The 21,951-nt window shown below is 45.1% G+C and overlaps 1 protein-coding gene across 3 annotated transcripts in view; it reads left to right on the top strand.

Annotated features, from left to right (window-relative positions):
* The window catches only part of SLC67A1 (solute carrier family 67 member 1), a 59,205-nt gene that overhangs the window by 14,892 nt on the left and 22,362 nt on the right, over positions 1–21,951 (top strand). For all 3 annotated transcript variants that reach the window (XM_005522329.3, XM_014251911.2, XM_088057656.1), the window contains exons 6-7: positions 20,502–20,617; positions 21,093–21,203. In XM_005522329.3, the coding sequence (XP_005522386.2) occupies positions 20,502–20,617; positions 21,093–21,203 (227 nt within the window). The remainder of the gene's footprint in view (positions 1–20,501; positions 20,618–21,092; positions 21,204–21,951) is intronic.

Below are 21,951 nucleotides of genomic sequence, written 5' to 3'. Positions count from 1 at the left end.
ACAGGGATGCTGATCCAAGAGGAAGGAAATGCTCATGGTGGGATCTGAGAGGCCAGACACCATGGTAAGAGTTCATTAGTGCACAGTGCACTGTGTTTGAGCCAGCAGTGTGTCTGTGCCATAGCACACACTGAAACACTCCCAGTTTTCCCAGTCAGCATTCCCAGGTGGCAGGACAACATCTCGTGGGGTTGTATCCCACTTGGGGGGATATGCAGCAGCAGATTTGGAAGAGTAGTATGTCTTGTTATTAACTATTGTTTAGGAGATGGCTTGGGTGGCCTGAGAGAGACAAAAACCTTCTATGTCTATTCAAATTATTTGGTTTTCTTTATAATCATGTAAGGGGTTCAACTCTGCTCTCCAGCTGCCCTCTTATCCAGAAGTAGTTGCCAGCCTTTCCAGAAATGACTGTGATTTTCTTCATCTTCCACTTGGGGATGTCTAGAGTGGATTTTCAGCAGATAAGAATTTAGCACTTTTGCAAGTCCGATCTATTTAAGGTAGTTCAGGATGTGAAAACTGTGAGAGTTTTTGAGAATCAGAGGTTTCCTTGTTTAGCTGCTATTACAGCAATTGTTGCTTCAATTTTTTTTTTTTCTTTGAGGAGAGGGGATTGCACATCTAATCCGTTGTGATCTACATGCAGTATTAACTTTCTCAGTCTCACTAAATGTTCCTTTATTCCATGATATTCTCAGCTAAAACTTTTGGTCTAATTACATCTTTACAAAACTTTGCTGTGAATCCCTTTGAAATCTGCACCATTTTTATTTTTATGGGATTTGGTTCAATTCTCTTTTACCCCAGGGTATGTGATCTGAGACATATTGAAGTCATTGTGTTTCCTTTGAGTTTGGTTTTAAATCAAGCTCTGGGTAAAGAAAATTGTAGAGGAAGGAAGGAAAGCCCCAGAAACCTGAAAGATTCCTGCAGGATATTTCTTTAAAAGACCCTGAATAATTAGAAATCCCCTTGGAAAAGCCATCTGGGGAGCATCTGAGCAATGCTTACTGGAGGCCAGAGTCTTAAATGCTGTTCTGAGACTTATAAAAAGGGGGAGATGAAAGACAGTAATGATTATTAAAGCTGAGGATGTTCCTGCATCAGATGTTTAAATTTACTTCCTACAGAAGCTTGGAGAGGCTCTTTTCTGATATAAAGCTGTATAACAGATACTGTCTTGTGTGTGATGGGTTTATTTTCCCCTCCCCTTTCCAACTGTCTGGGCATGGTTGGATATGAGACAGATGATAGATCAATTCTTCTGGCTAATATTTTCCAGTGCAGCCCTGGTGGTTTCCCAGCCTTTCAGGAATTACTTTTCATGACAGAAAGAGGCCTTTTTCTGGATGGACCTACTGATGTTTAGAAATGAAATTTTTAATGCATTTGTTGAATGACCCCTTTTGGGTAACCAGAGGAGCCTGTGGTTGGTGACACCAGGCTCACACCTCACACTACACCCACGTGTGTTCTCATTGCATGTGATTACACGGTCTGGGATGTGTAATTGCCTGATTGTAATCTGTACACCCTACCAAAAGTTGCATCATTTTGGTTTTGCCTGGGTGTGGTGTGGCAAGAACTTTGCAGACAGGGGCTCTTGGCCCTTGAAGGATTATATACCTTTTTTCCTGTACTTTTGTATAAAGTCAGATTAGTATTTTTTTTTAATTTTTTTTTTTAATTATTTCTTGGAGATGAAGGTTCAGCTGTGGCAGGGAAGAATTTGCAATAGCTACAGGAGTACACCCAAGGTGCAAAACTGCTTTGAATAACAGTGGAGTTGAATTGTTTCAAGGTTTTCAGTACACAAACACTTCCTTGAACATTGTGGCATCCAGTGTGAGCAAATCCCATTTATTCCTCTCCAGCTATGCTGGTGAGAGGCCAGGTGCCCACTGGGAAAGCAATCCAGAGCCCTGTGCATCAGTCACTTACCTCAGCCTAACAGGACCCAAGGTCAGATGATGGAAAAAGGAGTGACAAATACCTACCAAGAATAATCCAGCTGGGAGATAAGGCCTCACCTCTCTACAGGGGATGTGCTCAGTGGTGGCACCCAGTGAGGGGGAAAGCTCAGGAATGCAAATGGCACGCTGTGACAGGGCAGTGAAGCCATCTGATGGCACACTCAGGCACTCTTTTACTGGGAACTGGAATCTATTTCTGAACTTTGGAAGTGAGCCATCCAAAAGTAAATGTTTAGTCAGCCTTACAAGCTGTCTGAAATGCGTGATGTGCCTGTGACAGGGTGATTTTATGGGGATCAGGATGACCTTTCTTTGTCAAATGTGGTTCTGCTATAAAGAAAATCTACAGTCAAAAGAGTTGATAAGGTATGGGAGAAGTTTAGTTGTCTGTTCTTGAGAAAGAAGCTGCAGGGGAGAAAAGGGAGTCTGCTTCTTCTGCAAGCACTCCTAAACGGCATGGTTGGGGGGGGGGGGGACTTTCCCCATGGCATTTGTACCCTTCAAAACAAGCTCTAAATCTGGGGATTTAGCACAAAACTGGTGTTTTCTGCCAACATTTGTCTCACAGGCATGAGAAAAGCCGCTTGGCTTTGAGTTGGGGCTGGCTTCTTGCTTTTACCAGGAGCTGTTGCCTGTGAGGGCAGGGAGAAGGGAGTGCAGAGACAAGCTGGGCATGACTGCTGGAGCAAACAGGGATGCCAGGGAGCAAGATCCAGCTCTTGAGTGGAACAGCCACAACGGGGCGCTGGGTGGTGTGGGGTGAGAGGAACAGAGGGCACCAGCAGCTGAGCACAATGACTTGGCCAAAGGCTGAAAGTAGAAAGCCAAATCTCCAGACTTTGGCTTTTGGAAACCTGTAGCTCAGACTGTGGGTTGGGTTTGGGGCTGGGTTTTACTTCATTTGGGAGAGCAGAGAGTTACAAAATGTGGATCTGGGTTCAGGTTACCGTTCTGCTCCCCTCAGCTGTTCCAGGTGTTCAAATATGAACTTTTGGCCCAGGCCCATCTCTAATTAGGCATATTCTTTAAAAGTATTTTCCTTCCTTGGCTCCTGTGCTCTTGGCTTGTCTCCACTAGCCCTCTTTGCTGTGCTAGAGCACGGTTTGCTGGGTATATTAATTGAACTGTTTACACACCTGCTTTCCTGCAAGAATAGACACCTAGCTCCTTCTTTTAAAAAGACAAGCCCAGAGGCTGTAAACAGGAATTGTGCTATGTCTGGAAAAGCTGAACTGCTGCTTATCTGTACTCCCTGGGGCTGTGGGAGCAGCAGCAGCAGCTGCTGCAGACATGGGTCAGTTGAGCACGGAAACCAGCCTGTACATTCTTCCCACCAGTCCTGTCCTGCCACCCAGCTCAGGTCCTCTGGTAGCTGAGGAGTCACCTTCTTTGCAGAGTTATTCCCTTTTATTGTGGCAGTGACAGGAGAGGCCTCACCTCGCATTTGGGTCAGCTCAGATGCATGTTTTGTCTTGTGTGTGAAAGCTGGGGTGTCCCTGCAGTTATGTCCCATGCAGGATGGCTAAGGGGACCCTTCCTCTCTTTTCATGGCTTTACCTTCCAAGGTCAGTTTCTGTAGAAGCTCCCCAAAAGCAGTGGTGTGTTCATCACCCATTTTACTCTTCTAGTCATGGCCAAGGGACATCTTTCATAAAACATTGCGTGGCTCAAAGAACAACTGTGGAAAGCAAGGTGGGTAAGACCTGTGTGGTGCACAGCAGATGGAATGGTCCCTCATGGTCTCTTTGGGTTTAAAAGGTATAAGCATAAACATGTGCCATTGCACAATTTTTTTACTTTCAAAGTATAAGAGGATAACCTTAAAATACACTGATTTTTGTGGTTATGCTCTCCACCCTTGAATCCTGCTTTGCAGCTGCTGTTTTAATGAGTGACACTGAGTTTTGCTTTGGTGCTTCATCTCTTTGCTGAACGTGACTTGCGCTTCCCCTGGAAGGTACCAGCTGGCCACGAGCTGGGAAGGTTGGTGTGCTGGGCTGCTGGTGTGGCACAGGCCATGGAGTGCGGTGCTGATGAGCTGGACCTTGGAATCTTTAACTCTCTGCACTGCTTGAGGTTTCCAGTTCTGATGAAGGCCTCTGGAGCAGTCCCCCCAAGGCAGGCCCTGGGGAAGGGGCATGCAGATCAATGGGCTGGGAATAGGGAACAGGAAATAAGATGCGCCTTAGGGCAAAATTTGATATCCAAATTCCAGTCCAGCTAGGAATGGAAAGTGCTGCTATTCCCAAAGCACTGGGCTGGACTGGTATTACTCCAATAACCTCCAAAGCAGACGCAAAGATGGGTGCTTTTCATCCACTGGGGAATTCCAGAAGGCATGATAGTAGCTTTTTGCTGCTTGTGCTGTGGGAGAACACCAGCAACTCTGCCCAGGAGCAGCACGGCTCCTAATCACCCAGCAAGCAGTGGCTTTGTCGTTGAACTTTATGTTGGTGTTGATCCCTGCTTGGCTGCTGAGTGTTGGTTACGTGCCATGAGTGCTACAAGCTGTAAGGGCTGGGAAATGTCAGCTCTGGAAAAGGGGCCTGAAAAGACGAAGGTGACAGGTACTTTTGTCCAGGCTTGCGTCAAAACCCCTCAGAGAGGAAGAGAAGGCTTATGCTATCGCCCTGCTTACCTTCCCTCCTGCCAAAAACAGGAATCAGGGCTTTTGCTGGAGCCCCGTGGCTACCTGCAGCCAGCGCACAGTGGCACAGTCGTTCGTGCTGCTCTCCGTGCTCCTGCTAATGGTATCAAATCAAGCAGGAAATTATTTTTGGAGCAGTGAAGCATGTTGAAACCCAGCAGAAGGCAGCTGTTTGCGTAACCGGAGTTGTGGGAGAGCTGCCTCCCTTGTTGCCAAGCACTCGACTTCCTATCCTGGTGAGAAGCGGCTTCCCCGCTCCCGGCAGCGTGAGCGAATCCCCTTGGGCTTGGGAGGCTGGGCTTGGTCCAGCATCCATCCTTCCTGTAGCGCCTGCTTCACCGCTCTGAAAGTCCCCACACACTTTTTTGGGTTGGAGGGGGTGTCTGAACTATCTGATTCTTACTCCTTAGATCACTGCTCAGCCTTCTCCTTAAAAACAAGCTACCCCCAAAACAAAGGGTTTTCTCCAGAATTTCAAATGTGTTTCTGTTATCTCTCAGCAGAGGTCCATGTCTGGCAAACAGCCCATGCTGGAAGTGAAACAATAGCTCTGCTTCAGTCTGATCATCTGCACCATGTGTTTACACCCTGGCTGCGTTTCCAGCCCAGTTTGGTGCCCTGGCGGCACACACAGTGCCTTCACAAGGATGTGCCCTGGCACGCCGCTCCTCTGGCTGCACTTCAGCACCTCCTTTTCAGTGTAGCTCTTTCAGCAGCTCCCAAGTGTCTAATGGGGCTTGGGTTGCTTTCTTTCTTTTTTTTTTGGGGGGGGGGAGGGGGAGGGTGTTGGGGGCATGCTGCTTTTTCACTCTCTAACAATACTGTTTCTGCCTTTTCTTTCTGCTCCATCTTCCAAGCTGGTGTCCAGGCACTGGCCTCACCTCCACCTGTATGTTGATGTTTCTCTTACCCAAACAGGTCTCTCACCCAGGTCTCTCTGCCTGTCTCTTATGCCCTCATACAAAAGCAGAAATAAATCCTTCAGCACTTTAGTGAAATGCTGTGCCCCATTAAAATGGCATTGCTAATGTGAGTTGTAGGATTGCATTAGCCAGAAAGAATGAGATAAAGCCATGGCTGCAGAGACAGGGCTTAAATTCCTGCCCCCAAAATGTGATGCTGCTGTACAGAAGGGAAGGACTAAGTCAGTGCAGGGAGGTTTTGAAAGTCACCATGTGGGTATAAAGTCTTTTTTGTTTGTGGAATTATTATGTCATCCCTCAGTCATGCAAATGTCACCCCAGAAGAAAGACTTTTTCACATTGGTGCCCTGTTCTGGAGAAGTCCCTCCCTGATTATTCATGACTGTGACTCCTTCAGCCATGTGCCCCTTTCCTAAGGGCTGTAGGGCGGAAAGAAATTCCCTGACGCAGTGAAAGGCAGGGAAAAATCCAGTGTACCCGAAATGACTCTGTCTGAAATACTTATGGCCTTTCAATAGGGTAATTAAAATCTCATGCAGCCCAGTTATGGTCAGAAAAGGTGTCTGTCCTGTGCGAGGCTGAAGCTTGTAGAAATTCACAAACGTTCACTGACATGAATGAATGTATGTCAGCAGTGAGAGCCTGGAGTTGGGATGATGGGCAGGGTGATTTCCATACTCTGTCAATGTCTTGGTGTGAAGCAGATTAAAACCTACCTTTTAAAGCCGCTGTTATTTCACTTAATCATAACCTTTCAGCAAAAGTGCTGCGTAGTTTCTGTGTGGTTTGGTACACGATGGAGCCTTTTGTTTCTGTCTGTTCCATCCATGTCTACATTTGCAGCTAACAAATGTTTTGCTGTCTAGGGCTGTTTAGTGCATGTTTTTAGCTGAAAATCCAATTCTTTTCCCCCTGACACTTAATTGGTCCATGTGGCATCATTATACCTTGTGCCATTGGTTTTGCTTCATTTGGTTTGTGAGGGACACAGCATAGCGTGGGAATACCCTTGGAGACGTCCCAGGTCCATCTTGAGTGTACTTCCTGCCTTGTCTTTCAGCTCTCTTTCTTTTCTTTGTCCCCTCCATTGGCCTGAAGGGATGGAAGAAAAAGCTTTGAAAAAAATCTCCTGTTTGGTGGCTGCTTTACCTGGCCACTCAGGCTTTGCCTGCGCCAATGCCATCCTTGGTATACAGTGCTTTAGCCCAAATTTCTTGGGACCTAAACTGAATAATTTATTAAGATGTACCCCAACAGGGAATCACATTTCCTGAAGATAAAATCCAGCCCATGAAATGAAGTTAGTATGGGCCTTAGAGGCGATGCAAAGAAAGGAACAGCAGCAGAGTGTGAGGAGCAGTACATTAAATTGATCCCTTTGAAGCCTCTAAGGTCAGTCTTGTTTCCTCAGATGAACGCCATAGCTAGGTCTGAATGGTGCCTCTACTTCTCTGCTGCTATTTTACCAAAGTGTCGCTGTAGGGAAGGGTTTAAATTTACTTTGTCACCTTATCTCTGGGAACCACTTCAGTTCCGTTTCCATGACGTTCCTGAGAAGCGTAAGACTAGAAAGGGATTTATTGTGTCTTTGAACTGCCTTTTGCTCTGAGGAATGAGGATATAATTGTAACGCAGGAAGGACAAACTGTACATGTTCAGGCTTGTCCTGCCTGATCTTTCCCTGTTGCTTTTTTTTCCTTTGCCCCTTGCAGCTAGCACTCATGACTGGGACTTTCCAGCCGATAAAGTCTTGGCTAGCCTCAGGGCTAATTTGCTCCTAGCAAAACCAGCTCTCTGGCAGGCTGGATGTGCGCTTTCTTTTGATGCCAACAGGACCAAGGTTTGCCACCTTTTCTCTGCCACCAGAGCATCCATCTCTCACTGTTCACATCTGTGAGATGAGTACAGGGGGAGTCTCAGGCAGATGGCTTTCATCTTTCCTCTGGGATAATTTTTTTCCAAATGTTTAGTGATCTTTGAGTACTGTCTTCTCTTTTGGTTATGTTTGGATTTTACAAGAACTCTGGGGAAGAAATTAAAGGCACCAGACTTAAAGTAACCCACAAAGAACATCACCAGAGACTTTAAATTCCATGGTGCTTTGCTTTTAGGATATCATAGTATTAGTGTAGTTGAAATACAGGTTTTGTTGGTTATGTCTGTAAATACAATAAGTTGTGCTTAGTTTGTGTAATTTAATTTTTAAAAGATAGCCTTTGTTGGAGGCCACTACTGGACTTGATCTGAAGCAGGGATTAAAGGTAAAGATGTGGGTACCAAACTCACCACCTTTTTTACTCAAGTGCTGCTATCTGACAGTTTGCTGAAGAGCAGTGAATTTCAGGACCTTTCCTACTGCTAATCCCTACCCCTGTGCTCCGGCTGGGCTCTTTGTATTGGGTGCTGCCATTTTGATGGGGATTAGAAGCCATTGCATCTATGCCACTTATGCTGGGCTTGATGTTAAACCATTTTCAGCTTTTACTTACTTTCATCTTTCCCATGATGCCTGCAGTTGATCTTTTCCAGCCCCTTTTCCATGACAGTCCCTGCTGCAGCTGGGATTGCAGCTTTTATTGCTAATTCCTCAGGATCTGCATTGCTTGTTTTACTCTCACCCTGTGGTTTTTACTCAGTCCTTCCTCAGACAAGTTTCCACTGACTCAAATTCATGCCTAAATTGAGTCAGGGCTCTAGGATGTGTCCCCAGAGCAAAGCCTGTTCCTAGGGCAGCTGGTTCTTATGGAGCTGGGCCAGCTGACAGCAGTGTGCAACATCAAGGCTCCTGGGGAGGAATTCTTGAAACAGTAATGGGGATGTCACACATTTTCAAAATCTACATGTGCATGCATCTCTCATCAGTGCTGTTGTAATATGTAGGTGCTGCTGTTGTGTTGTCAGGGTGCTGCAAGACAAGCTAGCTGTGGGGTCCCATTGCATCACTGTTATGGCTGGGGTAGAAATGGGTTCTGGGGGATCCAGGGGAAAAGAAAGAGGAGAGGAAAGTTGTGGTACTCTGGTCTGAGCACTAAACTTGCATGTGAGACACCTGATTTTTATGTCTTTTTATTTCCACCATGATCTTTATGGTATCTTACTAGGGCATTCAGGTTTTCTGTGTTTAATTTCCCTGAGTACATCCAGGGTGTTTGCACCACCACCACTACCCACAGGGATATTATAAAGATAAATTGCTAGATTTAAAGTGTGAGGTTTTTCAGCTGCCATTGCATTAGGTCTGTTTCTGTAGGTAAGAAAGGAAGTCTTTATAACAAGACTCTTACAAGGACTGATACAGACCCAAATCTGGGGATTTGTGTACTTTGGACACCCCAGTATTTCTGTGGTGCTGTACAGATGTATGTCCAACAGCCTTGGCAGCACCCTGAAGTCCTTGTCTCCATGGTTTTGCCCTGCTGAAAGTAAAATTGATGTGAAATGAAAATGTAAATTTTTTCCCCTGTGCACAGAAAATAAAAAAGCCAACAATCTCAATCATTAAGTTCATCTGTTTAAGTAGACCTCTTTGATGCACTGAGAGCACCCAGCTTCTGCAAGGCTCCAGGATACCACAAACGCCAATCTAAAATCATCGGCACTGCCGGCCACTAAATTACATAGCCCCTTATAGCTGCCTTATAGCACCTGAAATACAGGTGTTCCCTAGGGTGTCCTGCCGAAGAAGTCTGTGGCCTCTGGCTCTTGCACCACCAGATGGCTTGAAATGTAAATCTTCCAGCCCCAGCAAACCCCAAGCGAGCAGCGGGCCAGCGCTTCACCCCACACAGCTACAGCAGTGGATAATCGGAGGTTTCCAAACTCCTCTGCTGACAGCTGGCGGCTCACACCTTGCTCACCTCTCCTTATTTCCAACTGCTAATTTGCAATTAAATGCAACTAAAAATACAGTAAACGCTCTGCTCACAGTTTTCCATACAAGTCCATCAGGTAGCTTGCTGCTGCTGCCATTTGGTGGTGAGCAGAGCGGGCCTGTGCCGTAAGCTAGTGGCTGGGTGGAGAGCTGCCCATGGGGCTGCCTAAGATGTGGTTCCCACTGAGTGCTCCCACAAATACCAGTTCAGCATAATGCAGCTGATGCTAACTGGCGTCCCTGTAGGTGGTCTCTGTAGTGGGGCCAAGATAAACGTGGAGTGAAAGAAAGAACCCAGCGCTTTCTCTCCCTAAGGGGAGTTCCCCCAACCGAGAGCAAAGGTGTGTGAGGCAGAGCTCGAGATGCAACTGCTGCAGCAGCTCTGCAGTTAAAGGACCTTCTTGTTCAGAGCTTTGGCAATGCTGGAATCCGCCAAAATACACAGGATGAATAGAAGACCCGGCAATTGCATTTGACTGGTATGCAACGCATTCAATTTGCTTTCCTTCATTGCTCCAAAATGTGCAAGCATCTTTAGTTAATATTGAATGTGCTTTTTAACACAAATAATTTCCTACTACAATAACAAAGTAGTTGAGAATACCTCACTCAGTGAGAAGTTTCTTAGCCATTGCTTGGCTAGTGTTTCTCCTACCAACTGTGCAGAGGAGAAAGCTACTTCAATTTGCAAATGTGAAACACAGAGCAACCTCCTTTCTGAATATATTTAACATGCAGAAACCATTGTCATTATGGATGAGGGAAACAAAGTTCTTAATTGGAGGAGTTCAGTAAATACAGCAGCAGTGAGACCACTCCTGGTTAGGGCATAGGAAGCCTGCCCAAACAAGCAAACTGCGCGCCTTCAATTAATGGTTTCGCCCGTTATTGAAATGGAGTGACTCACTCATCTCAATGCAGAAGCCTGCTTCTGGGGTCAAACTCTTCATGAAATCAAATCAGCTGCCCCACAGCCCTCAGGCCCTGCCTTTGCTGGAGAAAGGGTTGGTTTCAAGGGGCCTGTTGTGCAACCAGAGAGGTTGCAGTGGTATGCTGGAAAGTCTCCCACCTGACCCTTGAAATGCCTTATGTGTGACTTTCAGGTATTAGTGTTTCAACACTGCTTCCCATACAAAATTAGTCCTAATGTGTCCTATTTCATTAAAAGGTCTTACTAGACAAAAGATGCTGGAGCCCTTGATGAAGCATGGCAAGGTTTTTCACACCTTGAGGAAGGAGGTGTTGGCTGCCACTACTTGTTCCAAGGCAAGATCAGTCTGTGCCATACCTCTGGTAGGATGTTGCATTTACAGTTACCTACCTCAAGGTAAAGAATTAACTTGTTTTGCCAGGGATTACGTAGCTTACAAATGTCATTCATGCGAGCACAGTCCTGGTAGGAGATTAATTTTAAGTGCCAGACTTGGCTAGCCAAGGACTTTTCTATTTACCTCAAAGCCTGTGGGTGTGGGGTTTGGAGGGAGTCCTTGCTTGTGTGTGACACAAGGGTCGCTCTCAGGGATCACTGCAGCAGCAATTCCAGAGCCCTGCCCCCAGAAGGGCCTGACAGAGGGAGAAACAAGAGTCCTTTGGTGGGCTGATGCTGGGACGCCTCCAAGACTGGCAAAGTAGGTTGTTACCTGCAACATCAGACTATCTGCCCTTAGTCCTGTTGTCTACTTGCCAGAGTGTCAAGAAGTCCAGAGCATCTGGTGTCTGTGTCTGCTTTTGGAAGGTGGGAGAGGTCCTCTTGGAAGCAGCAGTCACTGCTTACTCCTTAGTGCCAGCAAAAAAAGTCAGTGGCTTTCCAGAACTCTCGTCATGCTTTCTTTGCCAGCCAAATCCTACCCCTTCCCCTCACAGGAACTACCCAGACCCCACCTCTCATCCTTGGGCAGCAAAATTCAGCTCTGCCCACACACTGCTTTGAGCCAGCTGTGAGTGAGTGAGTGCATCATGATGGGTGAGAGGTAACAACTCCAACCAATGCCAAGCTTGCAGATCTTCCAAAGCCACTGCTGTGAGTCGAGACTTGACGTGCTGGGAGTGCAGCTCAGGTTACTATAGAAAATCCTCAACAGTTTCCTGCCTAGCTGAGTCTTTTGGAGTCAGAAGCATTGTAACCTCATAAAAGCTGGAAAAAGCTTGAACTCATTCAAAGATTATTTCACACCACCTACAGCACTCTATGAAGTCAGACATGCTGTAACATATAATTAACGATGTGTTTGGTGGTGAGTCACTGAGTAGTCTAGCAAGCTCACCTTCAACCAGTCTGTGTGTGGGAGTCCTTACCCAGCAACACACCCAAATTGAGCATTTTAATAATTTACCACATTCTGAGCTTGGAAGAGTAGTTTTTGTTGCTTAATTAAGTAATTAAAAAAAACCCAAAAACTTAAAGGCTTTGCTACCTGTTAGGGGACAAAGCTCTAACATGAAGGAGAAGGTGGGGGGGAACCCCAAAAATATCTTTTTAATACTACTTTACTACTATTACTTTCTTTAGAGTATCCAAGAAAGAGGTTAAGAGAAAGGAGACTGCATCTTTGTGTTATATTAAACAGTCACTTGATAAGGTACATAAACATAATGAACATTTCTTGGACTGAAATGTAGCATTACCCTTTCCCAACTGCGTATCCTCCCAAACACAAAGTGGGAATTGTGCTTATTCTTACTTATTCCCTGGGATGTTTTAGGTTTTGATTTTGCAGGGGGAAAAAAAAAAAAAAAAAGTAGCATTTTCCAGGGAATGAGCAAAGATGTGCCTGTCTGGCTTGAGACATGGTGGTGGGAGACATGGTTTCGATTCCCAGTGTAGAGAAGGAAATTGCACATGTTTCAGTGTGATCTAGTATCCTTATCCTTTCTCTGACAAAAATCATAGTAAGAATCCTGGTGAAGAGCAAGAGTTGGACAAACTTTCATAATACTCCTCTGATTACTTTTCCAGCCTCCAACTATTTTCAGCTCAGGGGATTTCCTGACATGAATGAGTGAGTATGATTTGTAATGCTTTAGTAACCCTCAGTGCATCATTTTTCTAAGTGCTTATCTAATCTCTCCTTGTACCTGTCCAAACCTTTTGCTTCCACAACAACACTAGCAACAAACTCCTGCCATCTACATGTTGCAAGAAGAATTAGGCCTTTCTCTTTCTTTTGAACCAGCCTCTGACAGTTTCGTTTGGTGCTTCCCGGTTTCTGTGGTGGAAATGACCATGTCAGTCGCTTCCTAACTGCCTGCTCCAGAAATAAGCAGCTCAGAAAGTGTAATTTCATATGTGAATTTAAGACTTGTTTAGCCTGCAAGCATCTAATCTAACTTTAAATCTAATCTGCATTGACTTTCAGCTGCTGTGTTATTGCTTAATCCCTCAGCCCTGTGAGGACCACAAGCAATTCCCCACTGGCTGTTCTTTTCCCCAGTACTCTTTTAGTTGTGTATTCTCATGAAATTTTCTTACTTCAGTGCTGTGCCAGATCAATCACAGATAGGTTGAAGAGCACATGTCCCAGCCTCACCAGTGGGGTGCCTCTGATGTGAGCACTGACCACTAACACCTACTTTCTGATCCCTATCTCGACCTGTCCCAGCTCATCCAATATTAGTTAGCACTGCTGGGATCAAAGCCAGGTGTTGCAAGCCCCCATTCAGGGAATGCAGCTCATACCTGGTCCTTGTCTAGATTTCTCAATTTCTAGGCATACAGGGCAATGCTGTATAGAAGTGTGAGGCAAGCAATGCCTAAAATAACTAAAATCTTTTGGGAAATGCAGTTTATTCCCCCATTTGTTGTAAATTCATGTAGATGTGCAGGTGTTCAGTGAACCAAGATGCCAGTGGGACTGTCCATGCCTTGCAATAGGGAGAAACAATAATCACACATACAAGTGAAGCTTTGAATTAGGAATATGCAGTATTTGGAAACAGGGTGTTTTACTAGAAAAGAGCCCACAAGACTAAATGATACTCGAAATTAGTGGCAGATTATGGGCAAAGCACGCAGATCCACCCACATCTTATTGAAGCGTAACTGATATCCCTGTTCCGGCAATTAGCCGAGTTCCGCGCAGAGCGCTGCGCTGGATCGGGCAGCACAAGAGTCTGGCATGGCCAGGCTGCTCCAGCTGCCTGGGAATTAGCATCCTGCCACAAGGATCTCCTTCACGCTCCGCCGCGGGATCTGCCGCGCCTGGGCCGGGGCTGGGGCTGGCTCCTTCCAGCTGCTTTTCATTGATGGGATTTTCTCTGCAGCGGGTGCTCGGTGGGGGTAGATCACTTTGATACTGCAGAGCCCCTGATGGACAGCCAGCCTTACCCATTCATACAAAACACTCTTTACCTAGGGAGCTCTGCCAAAGAAGGATTTTCCCTATGGAGGAAGCCCAGCTCTTTTTATTCAGTGCCCAGCACTGTACTGTTTCATTGTTTTGGTTTTTTTTCTTCAAGACCCTCCTTGTGCTGGGTCAGTGACACACAGAGGAGTGAATGTCCATTGAAAGTTAATCCACAGGTGGCTCCAATGGCTGGTGATGGCTGTGAAGTCCTGTCCCTGTCCCACGTCTGATGTCCCCAGCACACGGCAGCTCTGATGTACCCCTGTGGTTCCACCCCTGGGCTCTTTGCCCTGTTAATGCACCAGTGCCAATCTTCAGCATCCCTCTCTCACCCAGTTCTGATGGAAACAGGTTATGGAGGCTGCCCATATTCCTCTCCATATTTTTTTCCTTCTACACCACACAAATTTTCCAGATGTGGCTGCCATTAGAAATAAGCAGCTGAACGAGCACTTGTCTGCGGGTGACTCATTCTCACCCTGTGAGGGGCTCTCTGGAGGGCGTGGATGTGAAGTCTCACTCCCTCCTTGGACAGCCTGCAATGATGTCAAACTCACCATAGTGAAAAAAAGCCTCTTGCTCTGCTCAAAGCAGCAGCAGCCAACTTCTGCTGCTCCTCATCTAAAGCATATGTGGCAAAAATGACAACCTGGTAATGGTTTCCAGCTGTATCAGGACAGTGAACCCCCTTCCTCTTCCCGCTGATGCATGGGAGGGGGTGGCTATCCACTCAAATTTTGTGTTCTGTGTCAAGAGACAGGGCGAACACACTTCTCCATGCCTCTGTGTAATGTTCTCTCCATGAGGACAGGAGTAGGAACTGCAGAAAGGAAGATTTGGGGGCGGTGTTTTTGTCTCTCAAGGGCATGGGTGATGTGATGGGTGGTCCTCCTCTGGTAGTGCTGCTTTGAAGACTGCTGAGTATTGGGTTGTCTGAGTTTATGTGTGTTTTTGTGCTGTTTCTTGCCCTGGGCTGTGGAAGCTGGACTAGCTCTGTACATTGGCGTGAACATCCTAGGAAATGCGGGAAAATTCTGTAGGCTCAATAAGTCTTTTTTGGTTGAGGCTTTTGTGGGTTTGTTTTTTTAAGAAGGCTTGGTGAAATTTTGTGCTTGGGTTTTTGGGGTTTTTTTCTTAGTTGGTTTTTGGGGCTTTCTTTTTTTTTTATTTAGGCAGAATCTTAACAATATAGACCAGACCACAATGGGTCAGAGAAGAAATGCATTCAGCAAGGCAGTAAAATAGAGTTCCTTGAGCAAAACCATCACTAATTTACAATTAGTTATGCAGTAACTCACGCATCACTAAGTTATCAGGAGCACAGTGGTCACTGCTCACTTTCTTACAGACCTAAAGCTGGTTACCAGAGCCCATGGTTTGGTGCCATGATTTCACCTGAACTTTCTTTTTTTCACCTCAGTTTTTTTGCTTTGCTTTTCTTTTTAACTCACCAGCTTTTTTTTTTACCCATATCTGCCCCTCTAAGGGTATGAGGGGATAGTGTGGCCAAACTGCAATCAAAGAAATATTCTGAGAGTCCTCTCAGAGCTGTTTAAGGAATCTGGACCTGCTATGAATGCCGGCTTTATGCAGCGCAGTTTTGAAGTAGGAGTGAGTCACTAAAAAACAATCTGTGCTGTCTCCATGTTCAACTTTGACTTTATTAAGAAAAAGAGAAAGAAAACAAACACAATCCCATTCACTGCTGAAATACACATTGATCCTTTAATCCTCAGGGAATCATTGGGAGCTGCTTCCTCCTCGAAAGAATCGCTGTATTGACGCAACGTTTAGTTGTGCAATTACAGGCGTGCGTTCTTCTCCTGGGCTTTACAGAGCAGGGCTCTGTGGCTGGAATGCTAAGGGAAAGCCACTGATACCATCTCGTGGCACACACAGCCTGCATGCAGCCTCCCGGCTGGCAGCAGCAGCTACATACCTGCCTACATGGTCTGTCCTAGGCTTCTCAGGCAGGAAATCAAAGATGGGAATTGCAGCCCAGCAAGGACTGGAATGTGGGCTGGAGCCCAAAACTGTGGCCCTGTTGGTTTGTTGTAGCTGCCTTTGGTGGAAGCAGGAGCCCAACCCCTGCTTGGCGCTGCGTGGGGGCTGTGGCTGGCAGGTACCTGTGGCCGGCTCAGGCTCCCTGTCTGAGAACTGGAAATATGCCTGGAAATATGCCTGCAAATGCATGGTCAGTGGCCTCTCTCCTGCTCCTGGTCCGCTGCCTGGTGCCGACATGCTGCACATGCCTTTGCAGGATTGAGTTTTTCATGGAAGTTTTGCTGAAAGCATTGCTTCAAAGCTACAGGGAAATGCTCTGCACGCATGTTTGTACATATGGATGTGCCTATATAGACCCACATGTACTTGTTTGGCTGGGTCCTGCTTTCCAAGAGCTGCACTTGCTCTAAAGTTTGCCAGGTTTCTCAGATGCTTCATGTGTGCCACCTCTGACTTCAGGGACAGGTGACAGGAGTTGGAGAGCCTCTGTGAGCCCTTGCTGTGTTACTGTCATTCTTAATTCAGAAACTGAACTCTGATTGCATTAATTTGGCTCATACTAATTGACCCTGATGGGAGCAGGTTGTGAAGGAGGTGTGGTGAAGGTTGGGACTTACCTGCCAGTAAATACAGGGGCTGGTTAAGCATTAAATGGGAAGAAATGCAGCCCTCCTCCAGCTGGCTTTGGATCCTAGGGTTTTTTGGGGGTCAATCTGTTTACCAGTGCATTACTGTTAATGGTTTCCTCATCAGTTCTGCTTTCCCACCAGCATTAAGGATGGACTTTCCAAATGGGTAATCCTAGCTGCCAGCCACTTGTCCCTTCTCCATGGCTGCAGGCTACCGAGTGAGCCTTGCACTGGGCCGTACCGTGGGTTCTGTGGCTAGTGGCCATCCTACTTTTTGAAGCCCTTTAAAACTCTTTAAAAGGATGCTTTAAATGCATCCACCACATTTGACCTATTGGCTTCAGGAAAGTGAAAAGGAGAGGCTTTTGTTAGGTTGTTAAGCAGTGCTTGGCTGATGTTGCCTGCTCCTGGCCTCCAGGTCCCTCTGCTCATGTTCTCTTCCTGTGTCTCTGAAAGTTTTAAGTCAGAACAAGCTGCAGCTAGTCATCTTGGCAAAAACTAGTCCTCCCTGACCCTAGTTCCTCCTAGTCTTAGATTCACATGTTTGCTCTCTGCAGCCAAAATCTTTGCATCCTCATGAAAGCAGGAGCTTGGGATACATCAGTCCCATGAAGGATAGGAAAACACGCTTTATTCCTCTGCTTCATGGCAAGGCTGAAAAAACAAAAAGAATAGTGGGAAGCTGTGGTCTTAGCTGACAGCTGAAAGGGGCTTTGCTAGAAGAATTCCCCAGGGAAGACCAAGGAGGCTGCTGACAAAAGTCAGGAAGGGGCTCTCTCTACAGATTAAAAAGCAGAGGAATTATAAATAACGTGCTGAAGTACACAGATAAAGTTACCCAAGTTATTTTGACCATAAAGCCCAGGACAGTAAAGGCCCTTAATCTCTCATTAATCAACAAGAAGCTAGAAGAGGCCATACAATGAGCTCAGCTGCCAAAGCTGCTGTGCCCTTTTGCTCCATTTAATTTAATTGTATTAGTCCTGCCCGCAGCCTTTGTTCTTCCCTGCTCAGGAAATCTGCTGCTGGGTTTGGCAGGGCTCACTCTGGCTCCACATGGCTGGTTTGTGGACAGCCAGGAGGGATGAGAGGGAGAGCAGGAAGGGGAAGAAGATGGGAAAAGGTCCCATGGGAGCAACCTGCTTGATGTATTTAATTTATCTTAATAGTGCCACTGCATCCCTTCCTGGTGAGGCTTCCTCCTGATAAAACAAACACACAAAACTGAATGTAAAAGGAGTCTGGCTGATATCAGCAGAGATGGGAGCCCATGTTTAAATCTTAAAATAAAAAAACAGATGAGTGACCAGGAGCCAACTCTTGTTCAGCAGGTGCTACCAACCCAGCAAAGCGTTCCTACCACCACCTCCCTTGGTTTCACTTCATCTCTCTTAAATGAGCCAACAAACAAATGCAAAAGATGGTTTCCAGGACACTGGTGAGTTATGTCAAATTTCAGCATTCATCCCTGCTGAAGGAAGAGATAGCAGAGCGGCTAACTGGAGGGTGTACCTTCCTCACCTTTCCATCAAGGAATGACAGTGCTTAACGCATGGAAAACAATGGAGCACATACAGAAAGATGTAGAAAAAGGGATTTTCAGATGACCTTGAAAGCTTCAGGCTTGTCTGGGAAACACAGTTTTGAGCTCCATATTTTATTGGATTTCTCTGATTTCAGCAACCATCCGTATAAAAATTCCACAAATTTGTTGTATCAAGCCCAAGTTTTCCCAAACATGTAAATTGTCAAGGTTCTCCTCTCCCTTTCACAGCAGTGAATTAACAGTCCTATGCTTCCAGGGCACAGGGCATTGTTTGCTTACAGTTTTACAGAGGGATCTTTCTGTCATTGCTTACTGTAATTCTTCTTGGATGTGAAGAGTTAAACATATTTACATTGGTATGTGGGATTCTGGACAGCCTCAGGAAAAAATAGGACTGGAAAGGAAGTTTTTCTGGCTGATGCAAATTTTTGAGATGTGTTTTTTACATATCAGAATGAAAGCTTAAAATATAGAAACTCCCAGAAAAAAACAAAACAAAACAAAAACAACCCAACCAAAAAAAAAATAAGAAAGAAACCCCCAAAAACCACCTCCCACCCCTATTTAGCCAGCTGCAGCTACTTATTTTGGTTATTTTATCCTTTTTATTTTCTTAGTAAATTTACTTTATGTAGCAAAGCAAAGTAGAAATTCTGGATGTCTTGGATAAAAACTTTTGTCCACAAATTTAATTTCAGTAGTTTGGGAACTGCTTGGCATATAATTTTAATTTAGAAAGTGGCAATCTGCTGCACTAAAAATGAAAAGTAATGATCCAGTAAATGACTAATTTTGTGGTCTGAGTTAATTAGTAAAGCAGATTGGCGGATAGAAGGCAGCAGGTCTAAATTACTGTGCTAAGTCCTTTTGCAGAAAGATATTATCTGGTTTTGTTGTTTTAATAATAATTAATGAGAATTAAAATATTCATCTGGGATTTTTGCTGTTACTATTAGCGGGAATATGTGTATATATATATATATATATTTATATTTGCTCTTTGATGCTTTTCTTGCTTGTTTGCATCTCAATCTTTGACTTTCTTGCTCTGTGACTTAAATAATACTCCAGAAATTATTCACACTGTGCCTTTGCCTAGCACGGAGGAAACTTGAGGCTTTTACAATTAGTGCTGCTGGTTATTCCATGAAAAACATATGCCATAGTCTGACAAGGAAATCAGCAGTAAAAAGCTGGTAAAAGTAAATAAGCAGTCTCTCACCAGCAGGCTTACAGGGAGCATCAGCTGGGGGCTTGCAGCTCACTTTTACATCTTATTTTTGGCAACACAGGTTACTGGGAATGCAGGGATGGCACGCTCACCTCCAAGTCCGCATGGACCTGCACAACTCCAAAGCCTTCTCTGGTGTAAGGCTTCTCTGGATTTTGAAAATCCAGGAATTTCTTTGCTGAAGTCCAAAATGTTTAAAAATTGATGCCTTGGTGGTCCCTTGTGCCCTACATGACACCAGCCTTTGGTGTTTCTGCTGGGCATTCCTACCCCAAACCTGCTTCCTGTGGCTGGTTTTAAGCAAGTGTTTTAGGAAACCCTACAAGTAAATGGGTTCTCATGATGGGGGAGACTTTTAATGAGCTGGCTTAGTGGATAATTACTCTCACTGTTAAAACATGCTTCTCTCTGTTTTCAGCTTGACTTCCCTCAGTTTCAGTCTTCCAGCCCTGGACTTTGCTCTACTGTGTTTCTCAAAATTGAAGCCCTTTAGAGTGAGGAATCTTCCCACATACCCTTAAAGACTAGGAGGAGTCATTTCCTAATCTTCTCTTTTAAGAGGACAGTGATAATTGAGGACTAATTACTGGCTCTATTGACCTTTTTGTGTCAGTGTTTTTTAGATAAGTTGTAATTGTTCCTTTTTATCATTTTACAACTATAGTTAATGATTGTTGTTCACTGTGCCTACATCCAAGGATGTGGCCCTACTTCTGTTAAAGATTCAGTAGCTGATATTGGCTTGGTTTTGGGCACCTTTGGAGGAAAGTTCAAAAGTCAAAATGCTGCTTCTGAGAAGGTTTTGTAATCGCGTTTTTATTTTTAATGCCTCCTTTTCAAATGGTATAGTCTCTCTGGTGGGTTTAGCTCTGCTTGTAGGCCATATTCTACCATCCTTAATCACCTTGAGTACTTCCCATAACTTCATTTTATTTCACTGAGAAATTTGAAGGAGTGAGATGATACTTAGATGAATGAAATTGGGGATTAGATGGTGATTAGATGAATCTAACAAGCAGATACTTTCTGTGGGAAGATTTCTAAGCTTCATTAAACCAAGAAAAGCTCTTTTTCCCAACACTTGGAAATTTAAAAGCATTGTATTATACCCTATTATTAATAAAATTATAAACTATCTTGATAGCAATAGCCATCTTTTGGTGAAATTTCAACCTGCAGTCATTTCCAAACTCTCCATGAAAGGATACCTTGTGTACTGTGACTTCAGGAGGAATTGTTCCTCACCCAAATGCCCAAGCCTTTGCAGGATGGAGGTATAAATATCTTGTGTAAGGTTTTTATCCAGTTACCTCTCTTTTTCCTGTTTGCAGTGTTTATGTTCCTGCATACGTTGGGCTGGTGGGAAGCCTCATCAACACCCTGATAGCAATGATTTGGATCCCTTCACAGACTAAACCAAAGCCAGACCATCATGTGACAGAGCACAGTGAGTATTTTGTGCTTCTGATAAATAGTACATGAAAAGGGGCAGGGGACTGGCATGTTGCAAGAACTGCTGAAGGACCTTGGAGTTGCATTCAAGGGCAGAAATGTCCCAGCCTTGAGATGCTGACTCTTCAATGTCTAAGGCGAGCTTAGGAAAGAGGATTATTCCAAATATTTTGATCACTGTGCCACATAGAATTGGAGTCTTCCAGCCCAGTCATGTGTCTCAGGAAAGAGGACTGTGGACCCCTTGCTGAGGGTTAGTTTGGTCTGGCCAGGGAGGAAACCTCACTGTCTCAGAAGGTTCCTCCACATGCAGACCTGGCACCAGCACCTGACCTCCTGCCATTGGCACAAAGCTGGTGCAGCAGAGGTGTGGTTTTTGGGTGGTGAACCTGAGCAGAGTCTCAGAGTTTCCTGCTTTCTACCCTTAACCTGTATTAACAGAGCATTAACCCATATGTCATCTTCTGCAGGCACATCACAGTCTGGCAGCTTGTTTAGCATCAGAGAAATCGTGCGCCTGATGAAGTTTCCAGGAGTAATGGAAGTTTTCATAGTCAAGGTCTTTGCTGGACTTCCCATAGGTAAATCTCACCTATTACCCATGATTGCTGATGTATTTAAAATAAGATGATGTACACTGTAGGCCAGGCTTGTCTCAAGTTACTGAAAGCATGCTGCCTTTGATCGCAGAGCAGTGAGGATTCACATCCTGATGGGATGTTGGATGCTTTCAGGTAGTCTCAGCTACCCAGAGTCAAAACCCTGGGACTCAATGTCAAACACACTGCTTGTCATAGGCTGCATCTGCGAGTTTTGGCAAATCACTCATCTCTCCATCCCCCTCACTGCAAATGTTTTTTTCCTCTTGTCTGTCATTTCTCTTTGGGCTGCAAGCTCTTCAGAGCAGAAGAAATTTATTTTGTCCGAGACTGAGGTCCTTCCTGATTTTACTTAGTGATTTTAAGGTGTATGTGTATCCTAACTTTTTTCCCAACAACTGAAAATTATTGATGGATGAGAGGGTTGGGCTGCACACAGGGGACCCACAGCATGTTTCTTCCCTTGCACATTGATGGGAGTGCTTGTTCTTATCTTCCTTATAATTCTGCTGGGGTTTTTTTGACTCGTGGTAGGAACTCGCTGATACCTCAAACCTTTCCCAAACCCATGTTTCCCTGCTTCTTCTGAAGCTTCCTCAGTTGCTGTCCTAGCATGGTTCATATGTCCCTGTTTGCCTATGTATCCCTGGCCACAATTTAATAATCTTCAGCTTTGCCTACCCTCTAACTTCTTTCCCCACACACTTGACTAGAGACAAGCTGCATGTCA

The sequence above is a fragment of the Pseudopodoces humilis genome, chromosome 7 (genome assembly GCF_049639895.1).
Source record: "Pseudopodoces humilis isolate 2021_Gansu_Grassland_sample_001 chromosome 7, ASM4963989v1, whole genome shotgun sequence".
Lineage (NCBI taxonomy): Eukaryota > Metazoa > Chordata > Aves > Passeriformes > Paridae > Pseudopodoces > Pseudopodoces humilis.
Note: the sequence above shows the minus strand (reverse complement) of the source record. Positions and strands in the feature narration are given on the sequence as shown.